Source organism: Aulonocara stuartgranti (genome assembly GCF_965226115.1).
Source record: "Aulonocara stuartgranti genome assembly, chromosome: 12".
In the NCBI taxonomy this organism is placed as follows: domain Eukaryota; kingdom Metazoa; phylum Chordata; class Actinopteri; order Cichliformes; family Cichlidae; genus Aulonocara; species Aulonocara stuartgranti.
The window spans coordinates 30,021,480-30,047,721 of NC_138948.1; the positions used below are offsets into that span (position 1 = coordinate 30,021,480).

The window sequence follows — 26,242 nt, forward strand, 5'->3', positions numbered from 1 at the left end:
CTGCTTAACGATCAGCTGATCGGCTTTTCTGTCGGGAGTCCGTGTCTCTAGTTTGCTTTTGGCCCACTTTGCACCAGAAAGAGGAAACCAGCGGATAAACAACAGCAGCACGTTTAAGCTTGATCAGCTGTTGTTAGAATTTATTTAATATTACTTTCTACTCGAGGATCTTTTTCTATGTAGCTGACGCTGGTAACTGTGCAGGGGCGGATCTAGCAAAGTTTAGCCAGGGGGGCCGATAGGGCATTAACAGGGAAAAAGCTGTCCTTCAGTCTGCTGGTCCTGGCCTGGAGACTCTGCAGTCTCCTCCCTGACGGCAGCAGCTTGAAGAAGCTTTGCATTGGGTGCGTGGGATCAGCCGCTATGCAAAGGGCTTTTTTAGTGAGACGGGTGCTGTAAATGTCCTGGAGGGAGGGGAGAGAGACACCAATGATCCTCTCTGCAGCTCTCACTATGCGTTGGAGGGTTCTATGACAGGACGCATTGCAGGCTCCAAACCACACAGTGATGCAGCTCGACAGGATGCTCTCGATGGTGCCTCTGTAGAAAGTGTACATGATGGGGGCTGGAGCTCCTGCTCTTCTCAGTTTGCGGAGAAAGAAGAGACGCTGCTGTGATTTCTTGGCCAGTGCTGTGGTGTTGTACGTCCAGGAGAGATCCTCTGTGATGTGCACACCCAAGAACTTGGTGCTGCTCACTCTCTCCACAGACGCTCCGTCAATGGTCAGAGGAGCATGTTGGGTGTGCATTCTCCTGAAGTCCACAACAATCTCCTTCGTCTTCTCCACATTCAGAGAGAGATTGCTGTCAACACACCACGTGGCCAGGCGTCTCACCTCACTTCTGTAGTCGGTCTCATCCCTGTTGCTAATGAGACCCACCACCGTTGTGTCGTCCACAAACTTGATGAAGAGGTTGGAGCTATATGATGGAGTGCAGTCATGGGTCAGCAGAGTGAAGAGGAGGGGGCTCAGCACACATCCCTGCGGGGCCCCCGTGTTTAAAATGATGGTGCTGGATGTATTACTGCCGACCCGTACTGCTTGAGGTCTTCCGGTGAGGAAATCCAACAGCCAGTTGCACAGTGAGGTGTTGAGCCCCAGCTGGACCAGTTTTTGAGTGAGCTGTTGGGGGATTATAGTGTTGAATGCTGAACTGAAATCTATGAACAGCATTCGAACATATGAGTCATTTTTGTCCAGGTGTGTGAGTGCTGAGTGGAGTGCAGTGGAGATGGCATCATCGGTTGAGCCGATACGCAAACTGGAAGGGATCCAGGGAGGGGGGCAGGACAGTCTTGATGTGTTTCGAAGCACTTCATCAGGATGGGAGTAAGTGCAACAGGACGGTAGTCATTAAAGCAGGAGGGAGATGACTTTTTTGGAACCGGAATGATTGTGGTGGCTTTAAAACATGTGGGGACGACAGCCTGGATGAGTGATATGTTGAAGATGTCTGTGAAGACATCAGTGAGTTCCACTGCACAGTCTCTCAGTACACGACCAGGAATTTTGTCAGGACCCGGAGCTTTACATGCATTGATCCTGCTGAGGGATCTCCTCACGCTGTCCGGGGACAGAGTCATCACCTGGTCACCAGGAGGGGGTGGGGTCTTCTGTGCAGTGGTGCTGTTTTGGACTTCAAAGCGAGCAAAGAAAGTATTCAGCTCGTTCAGCAGGGGGATAGTGCTATCACAGGTCTGTGGTGGGGGCTTGTAATCTGTGATGGTCTGAATGCCCCGCCACAGGCTCCGTGAGTCTCTGCTGTCTTTGAAGTGATGAGATATTTTCCTGGAGTACTGTCTCTTAGCCTCTCTGATGCCACGGGAAAGGTTGGCCCTAGCTGTCCTCAGGCTCGCCTCGTCACCATCTCTGAAGGCAACATTCCGAGCTTTCAGCAGCCTGTAGACCTCTCCTGTCATCCATGGTTTTTGATTTGCCCGGACAGTTATGGTTTTCGTGACTGTTACATCCTCAATACACTTGTTGATGTAGGCAGTAACAGTCTCTGCGTACTCCTGGAGGTCAGTGGTGTTGTTATAGGTGGCAGCCTGCTTAAACATGTTCCAGTCTGTGGTGTTAAAGCAGTCCTGTAAAGCCTCCGAAGACCCTTCTGGCCACACTTGTATCCGCTTACGAACCGGTTTGGTGGTTTTAACGAGCGGTCTGTAAGCAGGCATTAGCATGACAGTGATATGGTCTGAGGCGCCGAGGTGGGGGAGGGGAAAAGCTTTGTAGGCTCCTCTCTGAATTGAATTGAACATTCGGTCTTTTTATTTACATAGTTCCAAATCACAACAGCAATTGCTTCAAGGGGCTTCAATATGTTCATATGACGAGACACACACATCTTTTTTATGAAGAAATAAGTTTGCATTTATTGGACAAACCAAACATAAGCAAACTCACACATAGTGTAAAGATGGACCATGTCATGGGGTGACAAATGAAGGGTTTCATTCCAAAATGCTGTACAACCATTAGGAGGAAAAAAAAACCAAAAAAAAAAAAAACCCAGTATTTTAAAGAGCATATCATTCATTCAGAAATCTTATTACTTTAGTCACAACAACCCCCTAATGAAGCTGTATTTATTTCATGGAGATGACATTATTCCCACATGCTGTACATTTCATTTTGGAACAAAGCTCTTCAAATATATCTTTTTATTTTTACACTTTTTACATTCTTTTCTTGCTGTACATTTTAAGTCTCATGCTTTGCTTGAAACTGTGGTGTCAGCATTTATCCTCAATCACATGACGAGAGACAATAAAAAGAAGAGCATACAGTATTCAGGATCAATGCTGCATAGTTTCAACTTTGGAATAACGCAATTACCTTTTTGTAAACTGTGTGTATATGTGATGGAAAACCATATTAAAGCTGTCAAAAGAATACATGCGATGTATCTTGGAAGCTTCACTTCTTTGAAAAATTTCAGTATTGGGAGACGATGCATGTCATCACGAGTCCATCAAGAGCAGCTGAAATAAACAAAGGTGGAGCAGTTCATACCATCGCAGAGTTTCTTAAGAAGCTCTGGCAGTAAACCACAGCATGATGGATAACAGGAAATGGATGACAAATATCAACAGATGTAACTCGAAAGAAAACAACAACTAAAACAAGCAAACAAACAAAAAAACCTGCATGAGTTTTTAGCAAAGTCTGGGCACAAAACATGCAAAGAAAACAACAAAATGGAAGCAATAAATAAAGTAAAAGTCCTGGGAATGTTAACAAAACTCCACTGAGAGTGACACCAAAGCAAACAACCAAGTCACTGCAATCTTTTAAACAGAATTTAAAGATGATACAGATCCACCTATAAAAAAAGGCTAGGACAACATTCTTAACCTGACCGAGCTAGCCAACAGATTACAGTAAGAACACTTGAAATGGTTCACGAGGACAGCTGCACATCATTCCCTTGTAGTAAACCTCCGTTAAGGCAATCGGAAAACAGGAAGAGAATTTAGCACTGGAATCACACATAGCTTTTATGTGGGGGGGGAAACATGGACTGTGAGGGTCATGGACGCCTCAAAGCAGATTCGTATGTAATTCAAATGTATTGAGATTTAACCCTGCGGAAACTTTGCGTTCCTGTTTGGTGGTGATGTCTTGATAACATCAGTCACTTGCAAATACTTTTCTGGATGTTTCCAGTTAGTGGGATGTTTCAAATCAGTATGCAGAAGTGGCAGTGAGGCTTCAGACTGCTTTAAATGCTCCATTTCAGACATTTTTTCTACTCTTTGTCCGATCATGTCCAAAAAAAAAAAATAGCCACAGCTCTGGCCCTGCTTGACCTTCTGTCCGTATGAGATCACTAAGGAGAAGATGTACACTGTGTACAAGATTTACAAGTCTAAAGAGCCAGTCAACAGTTGAAATGAGAAACACTTTAGCCAATCATGTTGTTGCACTGACACATGCACACAGTAGAGGTTAGTAACAGCTTCCTTTGCTATGCTGTAGGCGTGAGTAGTAGCAGAGTCGCGGCTCTCTCCCCAGTCTCAAAGCGGTTTTTAAATAAGCCCCCAGATCCGATTCAAGATGGCTGCTGAATTGAGAGATTTGCTTATTGAAGGCCTTTGTTAACAGCTCCTTCTAAAATACATACAGCTAAGAACACAGATTAGAAGGTGTCCTGCTTTCAAAATAACCATCAACTTACTCCTGCTGTTCAGGGAGAAGGAGCTAAAGCCGCTGTTAAAGGAAGCTCCAGAAAACAGTCGCTGCTGTTCTTACTCTCACAGAAGAAAAATCTGGAAGCAAGACGGCACCAGAAACCTACCAAACAGATCCCACTGAGATGATCTTGCTTAATAATAATAATTTAATAATAACACAAGCACAAAGAGCCTAATGTTGAGTTAAACACAGAAGGCCATGAGAAAGAAAAATATCCAGTTTCAGATTCAGCCAACTTTGCAAGGATGATGAACTTTAGGAGTGTGAAAAAACAGGAAGGCCTTCTTAAATCATCTAAATTCTCCTCCAGTGTTCATATTTAGACACAAGACTAAAATTACCATTAACCATTAAGCTCAAGAAACAAAGAGAAAGAACACAATGGATTCTTTAAGAAGTCACTTCTCACTCTGAGCATGCTCTCAGTTATTACACCAACCACACCAACATTCAGACTAAATGGTTAAGCTTTATTTACAGCAGCTGGTTCGTGGAGTGGATGATGTCAAATAAAACCTTATTCCAACATATTTAAATGCGTCAGAGTACAAAGAGCTGAGCTGCGGCCACCTTGATCATCGTATTTCTGTTACCACTCACTACAGTACATGTGGGTGTCCCAGCCTGTTCTTAGTGGTTGGAACGGAAGTGACAGCACAGGCGCAGATGGGAAAAACAAACGTAACAAACGTAATATACAGGTCAAACATAGCAGAGTCCTGGCTTATTTTACCTGGGTGCTGTTAGCCTTGTATACAGTGTATGGCTTGGATATGCTGCTTTATGCACATACAAACCACCAACAACCCTGTGCCCTGGCACCCTTCTGCAGGAGCTCTTATAGCTCTTCATAATCGCCATCATCTCTTTTGATTGATGCTGCCCCACCGCCCAGAAAGTCCTCCAGCTCATCCACTTCGGTTTTCTTGGTCCTGGATTTTTTTTTCTTTTTCTCCTTCTCATCGGGCACTGCAGCTTCATCCTTTTCCCTTTTCTTGTGTTTGTGTTTCTTCTTGCTCTTTTCATCCTCCTGTAAGTGACGGCACACAGTTTACTGTAGGACTCGCCGGCAGAACCTCAGAGGCTGTTCACGACATAAAAAGCTGAACTTTTCTATTTCTGTTCACGTTCATAGCAAAACAACAGAATCCTTTTAATAAAGGAAAAAAAAAACCCTGCGGTTTGCAGACTTGCAGTTAAAGACTTAAATCAAGTTTGAAGTCTGAAGCGTCTGACCCCTCACTGGTGAGTGTGTTAGATAAGAATGTCCACTCATTATGTCTTTGAATTTTCATTCAAATCTTTACAAATAATCATTTAACATTTTACATACACCTTTGTAGCAGCAATGTCTCCAAACTATCCTCTTGCTCACCGACCGTCACCACAGCTCAGTACCAGGCATTCAATTTCTAATACCAGTAGATACTATACACTCGATGGTCAATGAGAAAAACTGTTTTATTTCTCTTCTTTAGACACAAAGTCCTTACAGTATGTAATATCAACAAAAAGTTTACCTCTTTGCTCTTCTTCTTCTTTTTCTTCTTTTCCTTGGAGGAGTGCTTGCTTTCTTTCTCTGAAAGAGGAGCACATGCATACAGCACTCTCACAAGTGGTGAACATCTGATGGAGTCATTTTAAATACGTTTTATGTTAAAGTTCAGTTTCTTAACAAAACCAGCAGAACAGACCATTTCAAAAAAGGACAATTGTTTTAACCACTTAATAACATGAAACAATTACATCCTTGCTTCTAAATTGAGATAAAATTGACGTTACTGTAATCAGCCCTAAAAATCTTAGAATATGGTGTCTAGACCAATACTCTGGATGGCATTACCCTGGTCTCAGTTAACACTGAGTAATGGAGTTGTTTTTGACCAAGATATTTCCTTCAATATACATATTAAATAAATACGTGAGGCTGTCTTACTTTGTAAAATTAAAAAACCTGCTGTCTCAGAGTGACTCTGAAAAACTAGTTCATGCATTTATTACTTCTAGGCTGGATTATTGTAATTATTCATTATCAGGATGTCCTAAAAACTCCCTGAAAATCCTTCGGTTGATCCAAAATGCTGAAGCAAGAGTACTGACAGGAACTAGAAAGTAGGGCTGGGCCATATTATACCGTTCACGGTAATACCGGTATAATGTTAGGCAACGATAGGAAAATGAAATATCGCGATAGAATGGGAGTAAAACGCGCATGCGCAGTGCCTTTGTTTTCATACGCACATGGCCGATTGTTGAGTGAAACAGGTGAACCAGAATTGGTTTGTAAAAATGGTGCAACTTCCGTGATGTGGAACTGGTTTGGTGTTTGTCCGTCAGATACACAACAAAGCACATTTTTTGCAGAACATGCAAGCGGCCGTCGTTATTGTCATATTTGTCGGACTAAGATGCTCTTAAATCTGGGAGTAATCTGGGTCCTAAACTCTGTATGCTTCAGGTCAAACAACACTGCAGCATCACTGAGAGTTAAAAACTGTCTAAATTCTTTCATCTTTAATAAAACAATCAGCATTGCTGCTTTACCAGGTGTAACTATAAAGTTTAACTTCCAGGCATCCATGAAAACAAAACTTATTACATTTAACGGAGTTAGAAGTTAGCAGGAAGCTAGCGGAAGTTAGCTCGCTAGTTTCGCTAGTTACCTAAGCATGATATAGCATGTTCTGACTGAGAGATTTCTGAAAAAATTCAAACGTACAGCTCTGCTATCACTTCCAACATAAATGAAGACAGGAAACTAAACAGTAGTGACGTTTGTAGGGTTACTGAAGTTGGGCTAGCTGGTATATAATGATGTGCTACGTGATCGCTAGCGACACAGCTATGTTAGCATAACATAAACAGTGAAGCTGGAGGACGAACACTAACACTTTTCCACTTATAAAAGTTAACGTGAAGGTTCCTCATGGTTAGAGACAAATGCAATCGCATGGCAGGATGCTGTAAACGGACCAAACTTCAGTCAGGATAACAACTGAGATGATCCATCCACGATACGAGGTTAGTTATACTGCAACAACATGGGAATAGAGCAGCTGCCAAAGAATTCAACATTAATGAATCAATGGTACAGAAGTGGAGGAAGCAAGAAGAATGAGTTTAATAAAGTTTGATTTATCTGACTGCTTTGATTCGCTTAATGTTCCTTATAATCCCGTGCACCTTATGGTCTGAAAAATACATACTGCACACTGCAGTTTAATGTTGCAAAGCACCTCTTTTTAACTTCAGTGGATATTATACATGGTTATGCTCAGGATATGTCAGCCCATTTCTACTGGAAATGCCTTTTGGTTATACTTTCAGCAAGGAATTTGCATTTGCACTGTTACATTTTTATAAAGCTTTAATGTACATAAAAACCAGCTTCTTGTTTAAGTGAAAATAAATGGAAGGTTGTCTTTTTGCGCTAGTAATGTTGTGGAGTTGTATTTTGTCTCCCATCAATTATTATATCCTTTAATTTCATGCAGTTATATCGTTATCGCAAATTTTCATATATATATCGTGATAAATATTTTTGGCCATATCGCCCTGCTCTACTAGAAAGAGCATATTTCTCCCATACTGGCTTCTTTTGATTGGCTCCCTTAAATCCAGAATGAAATTTTAAAATCCTTCTCATCACATACAACGTTTCGCATAATTAGGCCACCCCATCAGAGCACTTTGCTCTCAGACAGCTGGGTTAGTTGTTGTTCCTAGAGTATTTAAAAGTAGAATTGGGAGGCAGAGCCCTCGGTTTTCAGGCCCCTCTTCTATGAAACCAGCTTCCAGTTTGGATTTGAGAGACAGACACTATCTCTACTTTTAAGATTAAACTTAAAACTTTCCTTTTTGCTAAAGCATGTACCCTGAATCCTCCTTTAGTTATACTGCAATAGGTGTAGGCTGCTGGGGGATTCCCATGATGCATTAAGTATTTCTTCTTCAGTTACCTTTCTCCCTCAGTATGTGCTTACACACCTCTCTGCATTTAACAATTAGTTAATATTAAACTCTGGGTCTCTTCCATGATGCATCTTTTGTCTGACTGTTGGGGTTTTCTCTCTGTTATTGTGGGGTCTTTACATAACAATATCAAGCACCTTGAAGTCACTGTGCAATATCAATTGAATCTAAAGGGTTCTGTTGACCTAATCTGCCTGCTCATCAGCTAATCAAATGTGGAGTTACATCGACAAGTATTTAAGGACTTGCCTTCCTGATCCTCGCTGCTTTCCTTGGCTGCAGGAGGCTCTTCTTGGATCCCGAGACCAAACAGGTCAGTGTCGTCCTTGGGTTTGAAGGTGATCACAGTGGGTTTTAGGGGTTCTGGCACCTTGGCTAACTGCATGTCATCATCAGAGAGGTCAGACAGAAGCTCATCCCTGACTGGAAATGTATCCTGCATTCAAAAGGGATGCAAATGTATATTCATTAAAGAAGCAGAACAGAAAAGTTTTAATTGACTTTTCATCTATTTAATTTCTGTTGCAGATTTTGCTTTCCAGATCTGTGACCTGAACTGGCCTCATAGTGGAAGTATCTTTGTTTACCTTTGCAATTTTAGGTGTGTCTGATGCTTCAGAGTCAAAGTCAGGGTCATCCATCACAAACGAGAGCATTTGCTGAGCCACAGGAGCCTCAGGGTCTGTGTCAGAGTCCTCCACTTTGGGCGTGCTTCCCTTCTTCTTGCCTTGGTGTCGGGCTGGCTGCTCTACTGCGGGAGTTAAAGTGAGGGAGATGGGTGGTGTGGTTTGGCCCTGGGGATCCGGAGCTTTAGATGTCACCTTTGGTTTTGTGATTATAGGCCTGATTCAAGGAACACGTAAAAAAACAAAACAAAAAACATATCAGATCACAATGGGGGAAAGGGGGGGGGGGGGGGGGATAGGCTGCATATCTACACTGATATGTACTGGGTCATGCGTTAGGGATGCCACATCGTTTACACATCAACCTACAGTGACACCTCAAAACTCAAAGTAAAGAAGTGATGCAGCAGGATAATCCATTTTGTCAAAATTTCATTGCAAAAATGGTACTCAGTGGTTTGTATGGCTGTATGTTTGTATGTGCTTGTATGTATGTGTGACAACGTCGGGGCATGCTCCTAATGAGATGACAGCTGATGTCTCAGGACCCACTGCACCAGTGTAGGGTCTGACAGTGGGCCCGGGAATTTCAACGTGATACCTAGCGTCACTCAGGGTGCTGCTGGCTAGCCCTATAGCGGTCTGTGTGTCCCTCCATTGATATGTCCCTCTCTGACACTACCAAACCAGTCAAGTTTAACGATGTTACAGACAGAATAACGTTCTCCATGGCTTCTTCAGACTGTTTCACATCTGTCACATGTGCTCAGGGTGAACCTGCTCTTGTCTCTGAAAAGCACAGGGTGCTAGTGGTGCCAATTCTGGTATTCTATGGCAAATGCCAATCGAGCTACATGGTGTTGGGCAGTGAACACAGGACCCTACTAAAGGATGTTGAGCCCTCAGGCCACCCTCATGAAGTCTGTTTCTGATGATTTGTTCAGAGACACTGACATCAGTGGCCTGCTGGAGGTCATTTTGTAGCTCTGGCAGAGCTCACCCTGTTCCTTCTGGGACAAAAGAGCAAATACTAGACCTGCCGATGGGTGAAGGACCTTTTGTGACTCTGTCCAGCTCTCACAGAGTAACTGCCTGTCTCCTGTATTCTCCGCTATGTTCCTGAAACTATGCTGGGAGGCACAGCAAACCTTATTGCAAGTGTGCGTATTGATGTGCCATTCTGCAGGAGTTGGACTACCAGTGCAACCTATGCGGGGTCCTGATATAACCTCATGCTACCAGTAGTGACACTGGCCCTAATCAAATGCATACAACTAGAGAAAAACAGTCAGAAAAGATCAGGAGGCAGAAAATACCAGTGGCCTCCACCTGTAAAACTATTCCTGCTTTGTTGTCGCATTGTTGCCCTTCTAGGTCACCTCTTGTTAAGTGAACTGATTAACAACCTCCTGTGCTACTTAACTGATAAGATCAATATCCCCGAGGTTTCACTGACTTAATGCTAAACTCAGATTAAAAAGTGTGTCTTTAATTTTTTGAGCAGTATATCACTTGTGTCACTAATGAAATTTCTTGACTTACGCTTTGAGCTCAGGTTTACTTTCCAGGTCTTGATCCTGTGAGATTACAAGCGCTGTTGGTATTCCCTCCTCCTCGTCACTGCTCAGAGTGATATCTTTAATGGGGGGGAGGGCCTTAGAGTTGGAAAGGCTTGGCTCAGTATCATCAGGGTCAAGCTCATCCTGGAAACTGGACACCATGGGGTTTCCTCTATCCTCACCATCACTGGGTTGAAGCAAGAACACGAAAAGTTGGTTCAAAGAGGCTTGAAGAGGTGACCGAAAGCAGACACTTAGTGACTAACAATGTAGTAAAACATTTAAAAATTTAATTCAACCTCTTCTAAATGTTGAATAAAGAAGGTAAAATGTAAAACATTGACAAAGAGTATTTTCTAAAAGTAAAAACAGGCCAAGTCAGAAGTATTTGTGAAAATTTTCACCTGTCACTGTCCACAGTGGGAGCTGCTGCAGGTCGGGGCACCTTGGTCTTGGAGGGCAGGCTGTCCTCCAAGAAACTCTTGTCCAGTCTCTCATCTGGCACAAAATCATCCACACTCTGCACCTTAGCAGGACACACTGGTACAGGAGGCTCCTCTGAGGAAAACATTGAGACAATTTTTGACTGAGAGCAAAATGACTCAGAACAAAAATCTACGCTTTAAAGTTCAAAAGCTCCAAAGCAGAACCACTGTGTGTTTGCTTTTAGCTAATTATACAGAAACTGCAGGGAAAGACTGAAATCACATGACATTCCAACACCAGCCAGTCTTTTGATCCTTTTAAATGCTCCGCATTTCTCAACTCCCAAGTCTCAAACCTTGTGACTACTTACTATGGACCTGGCAGTTTCAGTTACGGTCAACAAATATATTCTAAAGCTGGTCTGGATACTCTCAGTGCCCGGAGGACAAAGAAAACTCAAAGTGAACTCTTTATTCAGTAACTGATATAACAATCTCCATTGAATGTGTTCATTAGCTTACTACATTCTAGTTTATCAAGATTTGACGGATGTGACTGAACAGCTTTCTTAACCCTTAGATGATTCTTTAAAATCCTCACTCTTCTCGTCTTTGACTCTTTCTAAAGACAAAACAGTGGAGCTTCTCAAAAAGTGCTGTAAAAATATTATATAGTAATATTTGTTCCACTTTAAATGACTCAGTCAACTACTTTGGTCTGAACTTTTAATATCCAATATTAATAATATTTAATGGATTTTAATGATTTGAAGGCCAGTATGTTTATATAGCTCCACTGATTTTTATCAAAAAAACAAAAACAAAAAAAAAACCCCAAAGAAGAACAACAATTTCCATGAAATACATTTCAAGGAATATTTGATTATTTTCAATAGGCCCTAAAATGAGACTGATTGGCAGAAACACTGCAAAAAATAATAATAATAATGAACACCAAGTTCATTATTATTATTTTTTTTGCAGTGTCATAGTCACCTCTCTTTGCAACAAAAACAAAAACAAGAAACTGTCACACTCAATGCCCTAAGGACAAAAAAGTGGCAGCTTTGCAAAAACTCCTGCAAAAATATTATAAAGTAATATTTTTTTCCACTTTAAATGATGGAATCTTTCAAAAATACTTCATCCTGAAATATAAATATTAATCACGTTTTTTTTTATTTTAACCCCTCAAGAAGAGGGACTCCAGCTGAGGTGGAGCAGAAGCTGTAAATGGACAGACTGATCTTTGCATGTAAGCTTCCCACGTTGTGCTGCCAGCTGTTCTCTTCCTGTCCATGGAAAAGTCACACCGCCCTTACATTTGCTGATGAGCGGGGCTTGCAGCAGTACCCTGCAGATTTAAACTGATTAATTTTTTTGACCTGTAAACAGCATCCAAAAATGAGCATCTCTATATACGCCTGCAGTTCCTCTGTGTCTACATAAGCCACTGAGTGATTCATATGCAGGTTTGTCATGGCCACAATTTGCTTCAACCAGCAGCAGTGCATGTTCATGTCATGGTGTGTATGTCCTGGGATCAAACCTCTGGTTGCTACTCATGATTTACTGTTATTGAATTTGTTTATAATTGAGAGTGTTGGTCCACTTAACCTGAGTGCAAAATTGCAGTGTTGGACTGTAATGCTACGTGGACGAATGTGCTAATGGCTGTGAATAGACAGAAATATTGTCACAGATGGCTGGTGTAGAGACTACATGGAGCACTCTGCTGTGCGAGTGCTGTGTAGGACTGACCTGGTGCTGAGGCAGAAGCCTCGGTGGCTGGGGATGAGCCAAACCATCGGGAGATGAAGCTGCGTTTCTGTGGGCCCGACGCTCCTGCAGCTGGTGACTGAAGGTGTTCGGGTGACTGGGCCAATGATTTTACCTCAGCAGCAGGTGAAGCTGCCCCGCCAGCTGCTGCTGCTGTGGGAGGCGGAGGAGAGGTTGTGGACACAGATGGTGACTGTGGGAGTGGCTGGGAAGGGATTGGTGGCTGTGGAGTGCTGGGACTGGAGCTGCCGGTGGAGGCCCCACTGGGAGGGACAATGGGGGACTGAGAGCCTGATGAGGGACTCTGACCGTTGGCTGGACCAGGGGAACCATAGCCCTTACTGCGAGACTCCAAGTTCTCCAGGAAACTGCAGATATCACAACAGGACTTTTAAGAGACTTTGAATAACATCTGAGGCCATCAATACAGTTTAGAAACTAGAGTAAGGAAAAACTCAGTAGAAGGAAATGTACACAGATGTGTAGTTCATTTTACAAATCTGCTAAATTCAACTGCTAGAAGATGGAGGTAGTAGTGTGCACCCAGCTCACTAGTTTAAGCCCAGCAGTGGACATGAGAGCACCTAATGCATAAAAAGTGAGGACACATAATATTTTACATAGAGTGGGGGAGAATTTTGGGAAATAAAGCTTTTGATCTAGTCCCTCTAGTGGCTCAGTAACAGCAGTGCACAGGCTGTCAGAGAGAATAAAGATGAGCATACATCTCATAGTTCTGATCTTCAGTCTCCTGCTGGACACAGAGCTCCTCCAGTGTCGCATCCATGTCCAACTGGTTGGTCTCCAGCTGCCTCAGGAGGGTCTCCCTCTGCACACAAACACATGGCATGATTACCTGGGCACGTGCTGAGATGAAATAGGTGTGCTTTGTCTTCCATTACAATAAATAAATCATAATAAAAAATTATAGCGTTTGAAAACCTGATATTATAAATAAAAATAAATCAAATATTCAGCACATAAAACAAAACAATAACCTGCAGCTGTAGGAACGGGATGTTGAAAAACTTGTGCAGATATTTCAAGCCAAAGCCATTCTTCATAGAGGACTCGGCATAGTGGATGTAAGATGATCCCATAGGTCTGTAAAAGGAAACCATTAGTAGTAAACTCAAGTTTCTGAATATATACCCTATATTTACATGCCTCATTGATGTCCAAGTGTTATTTAATAAAAAAAACAAACAAACAAACAAAAAAAAAACGGAGAGAGGTGTAGCTGCATTTACCACCTCAAGGGCACAAAAACATCAGACACATCATCAGCTTGTTAAGTTGTTAAACTGACAGTGGATAACACCTTCCCTTTGACACTAGACAGCTTTCAGTGGTAAAATATCCATTTGTATTATACTGGTTAGTTACCAACCAGCCAAATAAATATAAGTCACGTTCCCCAGGGTAGCTGTGGCTACAACCGTAGCTTGCCTCCACCAGTGTTTGTGAATGCGAGAGTGAATGAATAGTGGCATTGTAAAGCGCTTTGGGTGCCTTGAAAAGCGCTATATAAATCCAATCCATCATCATCATCACTTTTGAACACTATTATGCGAGTTATCTTCTATCCACGGTCTACTGTTCAGCGTAGTTTCTACCGCTGTTTTCACTGCAGAGTCTATATAAAAATTGTAGGTAACAATCTTCAAGTCCCTCATTGGTTAGTGATATTCTGTTTTAACGCTACAAGTTTAGCGTTTTTGTTGTGACCATCTCAGCTTTTTGAAACTAATGCCACATTGATGTGCTCAATGGATAACAAACTGTAAATGAAAACATTTTGTATTATGAGCACATACAGTTTTATCCTCCCTTTTGACTTTGGCGAACCATCATTTACAAAACAATCATATTGTATTTATTAAGAATAAAATCTAGGAAGGAAAGTTTCCTGAAGTCAAAGATCAAGGGAGCTGAAAATTGTTTTTCCAGAGACTTTTATAGAATCAGACATCTTTTCTGTTAGAGAGAATTCAGGTTTAAGGCACTTCCACACTGGCAGGTAGCAGGAGTTTCGGTTTAAAATCCCCGGGAAGTACCATGTTTTCACAGATTATTTTACTTGCAGCATGTTTTGTGCAAATATGTTTTAAATGTGCAAGATGCTAAGCTGTACCTTACGTCTCTGATTGGAGTGGTGGCACTCATAGGGATCATTTTGTGGGGAAGAAGAGTCGGATGACCCACAAAATTACCATTTTTACACAACTGTGCATTGAGCCTGAAGCAGACAGCCCACTAGAGAAAGTTGATGGCCACTGTTGTGATACCTGTTATCTACTACTGGGGTTTTAAGTTTTGCAGAGCCAGTCCCTCTGGTGAGGTGTAAGCTCAAATCTGGGTAAGAAAACAAAATTAACAAAAAAAAAAAAAAGAAGCTTCTTCCTGTTTTGGTTGTGTCACTGAGCCCTCAGTTCCCTGGATGTCTGGTTTGTGGCTGCAGACACAGACACAGTGAAAGAACACTAATCTAGTTGTTGATTATGTAATTTTTTTTAAAGTTAAAACCAAAAATTAAAGTCCTTAGAGAATTATATTGTTCCCGGTTCTGTTTTCTTCCAACACTTCCTGTTTATTCCTGGTACTGTTTCCTGTATTTTTGCTATCTGTGACTGAACACAGTGATATATGGTGCAGTATTCTGAGTCCCTATAGGCAGGTCCTGCAACTTGGCACCATCCTGGTAATTTGCTCATGCAGTTGTTGTGGAAAAACAAAACAGTCCCTGTATAAATACAGAGGTACACGGACAAACGTTGGTGAACTTTTGGCTTAAAAATAAGATTTTAAAACTTTTTTACTTCTATGTGTGTGCAAGGTTTGATGACATTATGGCTTTATTAAAAGCTCAGAGTGTAGACACAAAAAAGGTCTGTGTAGCTTATCCCAGAGTATTGAGCAAATGCGATGCTCATTGAAATGTTCAAATTTGAAAACATTTTCCACAGCTATATCAGGTAACAAGATTTACTTTTTACAGAGAAAACAACTTTTATTATTATCACACTTTTTATTTCAACTGTATACATTCAATTATTATCTATATCTACCTGTTCAATCCAGCAATTAGGTCCCTTATATCATCAGGGAGGATGACACGATGCTCGCCCATGTCCCTGTAGTTTCCCAACACACACACCGGCACATGGGTGGGTACTTTGGGCAGCTCCCTCAGGATGTAATTAAAAGTCCTGCAATTGATAGGATCACAACATTTATCTGGGAGTATCAATATTCACTGGAAACTGACTATTCTTCAAATATCGCTTCCCCAACTCTGCTTACAAATGACGGTACACAGTTTTCTAAAATACTTGTGCTTTCCTGTTTTTATGACTGGTAACCCTGAAGTTCAGTATTTGGCTTTAAAATGTAGAGAATTAAGCAGGGACTCAAAACAGTAATGTATAAATGTTTTAAAACATAGACACATTTTTTGATTTTTGTGTAATTTAATGACAGCCAGAAAATAATGACCTACCCACAGAGGTGTCTGTGAAAATTATACACCTGCAAGGGCATATTTTCTGTTCAATTTTATTTTATTTATACAGTGGCAAACCACAACAACAGTTGCCTCAAGGCGCTTAGTAGTGTAAGGTACACCCTGCAATAATACATAAAGAGAAAAACCCATCAATCAAATGATCCCCTATGAGCAAGCACTTTGGTGACAGTGGGAAGGAAAAACTCCCTCTTAACAGGAAGAAACCTCCGGCAGAACCAGACTCAGGGAGGAGCGGCCATCTGCTGCAACCGCTTGGGGAGTCACACCATGACAGGAACACTAATATGGATCCTAGACAGCTAGCTAGTCTTGCCCAACCAAGACTGGCTTTACAGTCAGAAAGTTAGTCTGAGCCTAAGCCTCTTCCAGAGGACCCTTTGTCCCCAACGGCCACCTTCACCTAAAACAGTTTACTTATTTCCTTTACATCTGAATTTGAATTATATTTGAAATGTGAGTAAATCCCCTTGTTAAAGATGATTAAATGCATGATGAAAAACAGTATTTAATAATGGAGATTAGACTACAGCATTAACCAAAGTAAACGTGATTATAATTTTTGCTACACTTAAGCATACCTATCATTTACTGTGCTTAGTCACTGTAGCACCTAGAACAACAGTGAGGCTCACTCATGTGTTTTTAATTGTGGCTGAATAACAAAAGAGCTCTACAGCACAGAGACATAAGATACACCAGATCCTACTTTACATGAAACCCCACTGAAAAACCTACAGTTATATCATTTGCCATGCTAATATATACATAAAAAAAAAATTCTCCCTTGGGATGCCCAAAATAGCAATAGTGGAATGTATTTTAAGGATTGTGCATCTAGAGCTGAACACAATCCAGCAGTGGAAGCTTCATAGCCACAGACAGACACAATGAAACTTTATCTGCTCATGCATATTAAAGAAATAGACTTGCCTGATGAGACAACAACACACACAAAGCTCTCTTACCACTGCTTGGTGATGTCAAACATCATGATCACTCCATTGCAGTTCTTGTACACATCCAGGAATTCTGCATCCAGGGCCACCTCATCTGACTATAACACAAACAAATTAATATTTAAGAACAATTGGAGGAAAATATTCTGCTGAGATCATATGCTTCTTTTCCTTTTTTCCCCCTTTACAATTTCCTCCTTATAAGACATCTTTCTCTGATTAAAATCTGCAACCCACATACTAGAAGTGAGCCTTTCTTCCAAAACACATGACAGCCATGTGATAGTCACCTCTTGGGGCTCATTCTCCAGTTTCAAATTGTCACCGCGCCTTTTTCCTTTGCCTGAAAGAACAATTGGTCACAAATGGTAAGATCAGACAAGCTGACACACAGTGAAATCCTGATCTACAGTTTGGTTTTTGCTTTAAGTTAGTATAAAGGTATAGAGCAAGCAGAGCAGCAGCACAACTGCTTTTCTAACAGAAAAGCATCTCGCAGCCTACTTTGACCACACAGTGCCCTTTAAATACACGCTGCAGATGCTCACGCTCCAACTGGGTGCAGCAGTAGCAAAAAACAAAAAACAAATAAACAAAACAATAAAAAGGAAAGAAAACCCTCAAACAAAACAGCCAAACTCTGAGACATAGCTAGGCAGCAACCCTGAGCCATACTCTGACAATATTGACATTCAGATAAGAGTGGGGATAGGCAGGGCAAACCCACAGCACACAAGAGTTTAGTATCTACATACTGTAGCAGCGCTCACCTACACCTTCAGGAAGAGGATATTTTTGGCCTGAGATGAGTGTAAGAGAGGTGCCCAAAAAAAAAAGACAACATCAACACTGAGGACAGAACAGACAAGCAACAAGCATCTCTATTGGATGTGTTGATATAATGCAAGAGGTCAGCCTCAGAGGAAATTTGACTGGCATGTGTGTCAACACTCACCTTTGTCCACCACGTCCCACACCTCTACCTTCACCACATCATCAGTAGCTGAGGCAAGCACAGAGGACACATTCATTATTCATGTTCTGAGACTACAGAGAGAAGAGTTCAAATCTATTGACTGTTAAATGACTAATGTGGATCTACTCGCGCTAAGTAGTGTAGTGTTTTCTCACTAGTATGGAAGCACTGACACAAATACAGGACGTCTCCTCTAACAATCAGTTAGCTCAAACTACAGCTAAACTTTTTCTTTTTACCTTGATATGGTGCCACTGGAATAAATTATGAGGCACAAACAGCAGATGTCAAACCAAAACAGAAACATAACTAAAGCAGTGGTGACAAGCAGGGCTGGGTGACATGAACCAAAAGAATCCTCTCAGTATTTAAAAGCTCCTTTTGGCTGATTCACTAATATGTATGCATGCATGCATGTATGTATGCATGTATGTATGTATGTATAACAAAAACAACATGTGATGTGTCACAGACACTTTTATTAAAGCAGACATCTAATTTTATTGGTCCTAATTAAAGGTAGTTGGGCTGTCAGTCAGGACAGGAAGTGAATTGCAAAGGAAGTGAATTGCAGTTAGTTCCATATTAAGTCAGTTTTGTGTAGTTCAGTGTACTTGAAGAGGGTGGAAGTAATGTAAATTTCATCATCAGACAGTAAGCACGAGGCTTTGTGCAGATGTTCACGTGCACACCAGTTTTTTTGTGAACATGCACTCATTTACAGAACTGTACTATAGAGTAGCAACTATCCAACCTTCAAGCAGGCTTCGACCAAACTAGGAAAAAAGTCTGTGTGTACATGAACAACACAGTCTACTTCACCTAAAGGTGCAGTGGCAGAATAAGTGTATAAGTTGGTAACGCAACATTGGACTACATTGATATAAATGAAATGGCTAATTCTAAAACACTGTAATGAGATCGATCGATCGATCGATCGATCGATCTATCTATCTATCTATCTATCTATCTATCTATCTATATCTCACCAGGGCTGGGTGATATATATATCACCCAGCCCTGGTGAGAGATATATATATATATATATATATATATATATATATATATATATCTCTATCTATATCTATCTATCTATCTATCTATCTATATATATATATATATATATATATATATATATATATATATATATATATATATATATATATATATATATATATATATATATATATATCAATCACCCAGCCCTGGTGAGATGATCACATGTGGTCACAGCTATCTTGGCTTACTTTTGTAATTCCAATGGATGCTTGTAGCTTGGATCTCCTGAGTGGGTATATACTCCTCCACAAACTTCTTGCCCTGCAGTCGATGCCATAAAGTACTCTTTCCAGTGTTCCTGTCTCCACGAATCACTATTTTCACTGGAGTAGGAGACATGATGGAGATGCCATAAAACTGAACAAACTAAGACAGAACATGTATTTAGCTGGCTGGATTACTTACTGTTATACTGGACCCCTTTGGCAAAGCGTCTCTGCAAGCTCTGGTTCATGGACTGCAGACCAGCAGGAATGTTCTTCTCCTTGAGCTGGCCAGGCTCAGAGCCCACCAGCTTCTTCAGCGCTGAGAACATCTTGACTGAGCTTCACCAGCTTCACTCTGCAGTAGAGAGGAACTCTGGCTGATGACTCCTTAATGACAACACAAGTAAAAGTGTAGCAGCGTATCTTCACGAGCAAGGAAGTTAAGGATCTATGCTGAGATGCAAATATGATGCCAAATCACTTCGTACCAACTTCAGTGGTTTACTGAATTTAGCGGTGCCTCTTTTAAAGTTGACCAGATGTTTTTCTTTGCCTGTCACAAGTAGAATTTACTACCATGTTGTTTTGAGCATCATCTAAGGGGAAAAAAAACAAAGAAAAACACAGAGACAGAGGTTGGGGATTAAAGACTCTTGTTTAGATGAAATTCTTCTGTTAACATGTAGGTGTGATGAAAAGGACAGGCTTGATATTTTTTGCAAAAAATGAAAATTATATCAAACTATGCTCAAGTGTTAGAACATGAGAAAAACCACAAATCCACTAGTTCCAGCTTCTTGTGCGAGTTTGTCACTCTTATGCGGAAATAAAATAAATGAATGCGAATTGTAAGTTATTCAACTTAAAAAAAATTAAGATATGCTTTATTTATTCAAAAAGTTGGAAAAACTGCTGTGTACAGCTGGAAACTAATTCTCAGTAAAATAAACACAATATAACAAGAAAACAACAACAGCACAGCAAGTATGAACGCCATTAGACCACGACAGTCAAAAGACAGTTTATGTGGAAGTGCATTAAAGGTACAGTATGGAAAATCTCACTGACATGACATCAGCAGATTGTATTCAACTAAAATATGTTTTCTTACCTGCCCCAATTCAAATTTGTCCTACATGGGCCACTGTAGTTGGGACTAGAGCAGGGTGATATGACCAAAAATATTTATCACGATATACATTTGAAAATTTGTGATAACGATATAACTGACGATATAATCGACACTAGACAAAATACTTTACAGCTCCACAACTTTATTCGTGCAAAAAAAAAAAAAAAAAAAAAAAATCAATGCATTTTCACTTAAACAAGCAGCTGTTTTTTTTTAATCTGCATTAAAGTTACATAAAAATTTAACAGTGCAAATGCAAAATCCTTGCTGACCGTTTAACCAAAAGGCATTTCCAGTGGAAATTGGCCGACATATCCTCAGCATAACCATGTATAATATCCACAAAACTTAAAAAGAGGTTATACACATAATACAGTAATATTATGTTGAAGCACAGTACGTAGCACTCCGCGAGGCTCCTACCTACGATAGCCGTAATGCTCCAACAATCCATCAAGCGGTGCGGGTTCCTAGCTTAGCAAAGTCGTACTAAAACATTTGAAAGATTTTCCAGTGCCGTGTACGACATAAAATCGTTTCGAGGTCAGTAAACACAACCAGAATTCATACATAAGGCACACGGGATTATAAGGGGCACTGTTGATTTTCAGAAAAATCAAAGGATTGATTTTAAGTGTGCCGTATTTTCCAAAAAACACGGTAATAACGACGGCCCGCTAGCATGCTCTACCAAAAATAATGCTTTGTTGTGTATCTGACGGACGAAAGCTAAACCAGTGCCACACCACTGAAGTTGTAGCATATTTACAAACCAATTCTGGTTCATCCGTTTCATTTAACAATCAGCTTTTGCCCTTCTCATTCTCTGTCGCCGCCATGCTTTTTCCGCCATGTGCGTATGAAAACAAAAGCACTGCACATGCGTGTTTTACCCATATTCTATCGCGATATTTCATTTTCTTATCGTTGCCCGACATTATACCGGTATTACCGTGAACGGTATGATATGACCCAGCCCTAGCTGAGACAGATATGTTTTAGTCAGCCGAGAAAGTAAAAGGAGACCAACACAAGTCTATGAGTAAGTAAGCTGCTTAGCCAGAATTAGTGAAACTTTCTTTGAAGCGGATCTAACAGTGTTGGCCTTGAACACTTATCGAACAACCTCTCATACGATGTGAGAATGTAATCAAACTTTTTATCAGAAGAAAGAGTAATTTTTCCGTCATTCAAGCCTGGGATAAAGTTGGCTTATAACCAGCTTTGTGTTAGAGAAATTAAAAGAGCTAAATGCAACCTATATAAATAAAATGTACTTAAAAGACATAATTAAACATTAATAAATGTATATTTGTGGATGCAATACTCTTTTTTTTTTCCTGCTAAATAACCTCAACAAATGACTGACTGACTACTTTTAAGGCTGCTTTCCAAAGCAAGAAGTCTGGAGTTTGACTCCTCCATCTGTTGTGGGGGTTCTCTCCGGGTACTCCGGCTTCCTTCCACAGTCCAAACGCATGCAGTTAGATGAGTAAGGTTCACTGGCAATGCTAAATTGCCCATAGTTGTCAATGTGAGTGCAAATGATTGTCTGTCTCAATATGTTAGCCCTGCGACAGACTGGCAACCTGTCCCAGGCGTACCCTGCCTCTCACCCTATGGTAACGGGGATAGGCTCCAGCATCCGTGCAACCCTGATAAGGATAAGTAAGTAAGTAAGTAAACTTTATTTATTAAGCGCTTTTCACAGACAGGCAATCACAAAGCGCTGTACACAAATATTAAAATATTAAAATAAACAATAAAATCAATAGACATTATATACAATGTAAAAGATCAAATGTAAATAATGTAAAAAAAAAAAAAAATATATATATATATATATATATATAAAATATGTAGATCAACAAAAGGCTTGTTTGAACAGAAGAGTTTTTAACTGTTTTTTAAAAGAATCCACAGAGTCAAGCAAACGTAATTGTAGTGGTAAACTGTTCCACAGCCTTGGTGCAACAGACTGAAAGGCTCTGTCCCCTTTTGGGGACCGGAAGAGAATGGATGAATGATGTTATCTATCATTATCTACATTTATACTGCCCAATAAATTAAAAATTAAAAAACAAAGAAACAGGAGGAAAAACCTTTTACCACGTTTTGACAACTTCACTGTTGCGCACACGCTTGGAACACCACAAACACAACAATCGGATGATCCAAGCATTGTTAGCTAGAGAGTTAACGAGATAAAAGTAGTTCTAAAACAACTGTCCGTCCATAGAAACTTCTAAATATAGTTTTAGATTGCACTTTCACTTTGATCCATCCCTCTCCTGCCAGTTTCAAAACGCCAGGAAGACAATCACAAAGATACTCATCTGGGGTGATGTCATAGTAGCTTAGTTTATTAAAGCACAGCTTCAATTACAGCTGAAGATGACGGGGTAGAAAGCATAAGGATTTTGCACTTGACTAAATATTCATTACTGTCAATCATCCCTGCCACAGAGACAGGACTGGTCAGAACTTAACAGTAAATCACAATCTATACTTTACCCCACATTAGAAGGTTAAGCTCACTCACTCTCTCTCTCCCTCTCTCTCTCACACACAGTCCAAATTTTACTGTTAAATCATTTGATAAACGGCTGGCTTTGACGGGTCGGGGGAGGTAATCTCGACTATGTTACCAAAATGGTAATGGGAGAACATGAGAGGCACAAGCTGAAGCAAGACATAATGACGACGTTGTCAGATGATTCTTCGCAGTAGGTTTAATGACAATGAATTAGAAACTGTCTCTAAAACAATATTTGACCAGCTGAAAAACAGAAAGCTTCAGAACACGTCTCCGTGTCCTGATGGGAGCTGTCACAGTGTCCCTACAAGAAATACATTATTCGCTATCAAGATCAGCTTTGTCTTCAAGTTGACATTATTAGTACAAGCTCCGTGTCTGTTTGTATTAAAAAGTTAATAAAAAAAGTATTAACTAGCTCAAATCCAAAGAGCCGAGCAATTATCTACCAATGGCTGCGAATTAATTCTGTTTTCAGGTTGAATTTCCCTTTCACCGTTATCCTGCTAGCATTAGCTGACTGTGCTGCTCGCTCAGCTAGAACAGTGAGCTTTGCTTAATATATCAAGCAATGTGTTTAAGCATTCTTAAATCAGAAAATTCGAAAGAGTATGTAAAGGTCAATTCGGATTTCAAAAAGAGATGAGGCAGCCCGGCTTGTTACCTAACGTTACACCAGCTAAAGGGTAACGTTATCCTTTGGCTTCTCTTTAGCTAGCAATCCAGGCAATATTAGCTTAGCTTTGCCACTTCTGCGCTCAGTGACACTACACGGCAGCACGTCAGGATGAGTTTTTCAGGTTAACGTCAGCTGCAAATACTCACGGGTATATATTAAGATAGGAGCGTGCAGTCCCAGCATCTTTTCCTCAAAACATCTGTCAGACCTCCATCCCGACAGAGATATAGCAGCGACATTCCTTTGCAAAGAAAACAGCTACCGCCGACCAATCATCAAGTAGCACGCAAAACTTGTGAATATCCGGTTTCAAAATAAAGCTCAAGCTTAGCGATACCGAAACATTATTTAAGCTTATGCTCCAAGTAGCTTACTCATGGATATTCTTACTTAAATTTCAATAGGTCTGAGTAGGTTTCCAACAATACAGAAGAAGTTGTGCCTCGAATTTTTTTCTGCATATTTATTTGTTTGTGTTTGCAGATTGCCACATATTGTGAAACCAATACAATCTGGATTGTATTGGGCTGCCTCTGAATGTGAAATCTCCTGCTTACTGACTGACAACTTGTGACTCATAAATTATTATCCAGTGAGCACAGGGATGATTCTCGTTTTTTCCTTGAACTCCAATAATGAGTAATCAATTTGGGCTCATGTTTTATTCAGCATTACCTGAAACTAGTGACTAAGCCCATAAAGTCATCAGTAAAGTGTTTACTGACATCACAGATGGTTATTTTCCCATAGACTTCTATAGAACTAAAAGTCTTACTGCAACCAAAGGAGTTGCCCCCTACTTACCATGAAATAGAATGCAGCTTTAATCTTTTATACTGTTTATGTCAGGTAACTGTAACTACTAAAATCCACGTGTTTGGTGTTGGTCATTTATGAGCTAATAAATCAATTTACAGATACTAATACTAATACTAATATACTAATATACTAATTTACCAGAAAGCGAGTTTGGTTGAAATACAATTACGATAACCAAACTAAAGAATATTTTATGAATTTAGTTATTTTATGAAGTCTGGGCAATAGTTCACTTGAATTGTGTATACTAATGAGAATTAACACATAATACCTGGTAAGTCTCATGATTTTGCTATTTTCCACGTGGATGTGCACAGTTTCAGACAGCTTTAGGGTAGAACAAGATCCATTTTCTTTACTTTCTCACATTACAACCGATTGCCGATTTTCGCTTTTATTTTCAAGACGTAACTATAGTACTTCCGAGATTAAGTGCAGTTAGCTTGCCGCGGCTGTCGTGGTGGTCGAATCTAGACCGTCCAATTTATCCCAGCCAGCTTCCTGATGACACAGATGCTCTTCTTTTGGACTTGCGGCACCTAGCGGCAGACGTAGCAACTTACAGTAAAGCGCAGCATCCTCAGCTGTCACTTTTATCACATGAAAACGCCTGGACGTGTTTGTCAATGCAGATGAGGAGTTAGATGTCGTCATTTGTTCATAAACAAAGCAGGTATACACGCTTTAATAAATTGCTAAAGAGCAATGAGTCGTTGCTTGCGGGTATTTTTACAGTCATATTCAGCTGTGTTTGCTATCTTGAACACACCCCGCTGAGTACCCCGATATTGTTCAAGGGGAATAATGGCTGCACAGGAGCCGTCTCCACCATCTTCCCTGGAAGGTAACAAACCGGGCTTCCCAAAGAAAATTTTGGCTAACAACCTGGAGGATAAGCATTTGTGCAACTCGTGTCAGAAAATCCTGAGAAGGCCCCTGCAAGCCCAATGCGGTCACCGCTTTTGTTCGTTCTGTTTCAACAAAATTGTGAGGTGAGTAGTCCTGGATGCTAGTGAGCTAGCTAGATATATGTAGCCCAAAATAAGCATTCAGATCCCGTCACCAGCCTTCGTTCAAATATCTATCCATGTAACATTTATTGACACGTGTAACGCTGTATGCCTGCACAAAGAGAGTTGAATTACAAACAAAATACAGCTAAACTGAACCTACAGGTGATAAATGAATAGCGTCCTTATCTAAATAATATCTCAACTTGTCTATGTGCGATAGACTGGCTAGGTGTCCTCGTAGTCTCGTCCTGCTAACCTCTGCTGGGGTCGGCAGGACACAGGAGCCAGCCAGGGGTGTGCATTTCGAGAAGTTGAACCTGACAGCGCTTTATTGTACTGTCAGGTCGGTATTGTGCCGAATTCACTAGAAGGTCTGGCACCTCTCAGTGTCTTTAAAATGTATTATCTCCCTGCGTCTGTTGTCTAGTAAGTGTGCCAAAATAAAGTTGCCAGTTTTTTCAAGGTAAAATTCGGGTGACCTAACGACTCAGGCTTCAAGAAGGACCAGCTGTTCATAGATTTATATATGTTTAGTATTTCTTACTAGTATTGTTTTATATGTTTTATATTTTCAAATGCAGTAATAAGGAGTGCATTTTTAAATGTATATATTTCTGGATTTATAGTGGTACAGAAACAAAAACACAGGGTTAAAGCACCGCGAGTGGACCTTTGTAGTGACTCACCTGTTTTCTTCTCTCACACTGCGCAGGTGTGTGATGACACAGAGCAATTTCAGTTTCACTTATGTTTTAGATGACTTGTTTCTCAAGAATGAAT

The 26,242-nt window shown here is 40.6% G+C and overlaps 2 protein-coding genes across 6 annotated transcripts in view; one reads left to right on the plus strand and one right to left on the minus strand.

Annotated features, from left to right (window-relative positions):
• Nucleotides 1-2,439: 2,439 nt before the first annotated feature.
• On the minus strand, nt 2,440-23,915 carry rabl6b (RAB, member RAS oncogene family-like 6b). 4 transcript variants are annotated; one of them, XM_082554440.1, is made up of 18 exons: nt 23,777-23,915; nt 19,772-19,879; nt 19,483-19,638; nt 19,266-19,400; nt 17,998-18,045; nt 17,813-17,842; nt 17,333-17,385; nt 17,052-17,140; nt 15,629-15,769; nt 13,559-13,664; nt 13,286-13,389; nt 12,543-12,928; nt 10,761-10,914; nt 10,340-10,543; nt 8,759-9,014; nt 8,421-8,607; nt 5,720-5,778; nt 2,440-5,229 (listed from the first exon to the last, which is right to left on the minus strand). In XM_082554440.1, exons 3-18 carry the CDS (start codon nt 19,610-19,612, stop codon nt 5,038-5,040), a joined length of 2,274 nt encoding a protein of 757 aa, XP_082410566.1. In that variant the 5' UTR covers nt 19,613-19,638; nt 19,772-19,879; nt 23,777-23,915; the 3' UTR covers nt 2,440-5,037. The 4 variants fall into 4 exon arrangements, with proteins under 4 accessions (XP_082410566.1, XP_082410565.1, XP_082410567.1 ...); XM_082554439.1 differs by having other exon boundaries at nt 19,483-19,670; XM_082554441.1 differs by lacking the exon at nt 19,772-19,879.
• A 1,004-nt stretch (nt 23,916-24,919) lies between these two features.
• The window catches only part of LOC309719084 (TNF receptor-associated factor 2-like), a 36,370-nt gene continuing 35,047 nt past the window's right edge, over nt 24,920-26,242 (plus strand). For both annotated transcript variants that reach the window (XM_082554940.1, XM_082554941.1), the window contains exons 1-2: nt 24,920-25,122; nt 25,247-25,441. In XM_082554940.1, the coding sequence (XP_082411066.1) occupies nt 25,094-25,122; nt 25,247-25,441 (224 nt within the window). In that variant the 5' untranslated portion in view covers nt 24,920-25,093. The remainder of the gene's footprint in view (nt 25,123-25,246; nt 25,442-26,242) is intronic.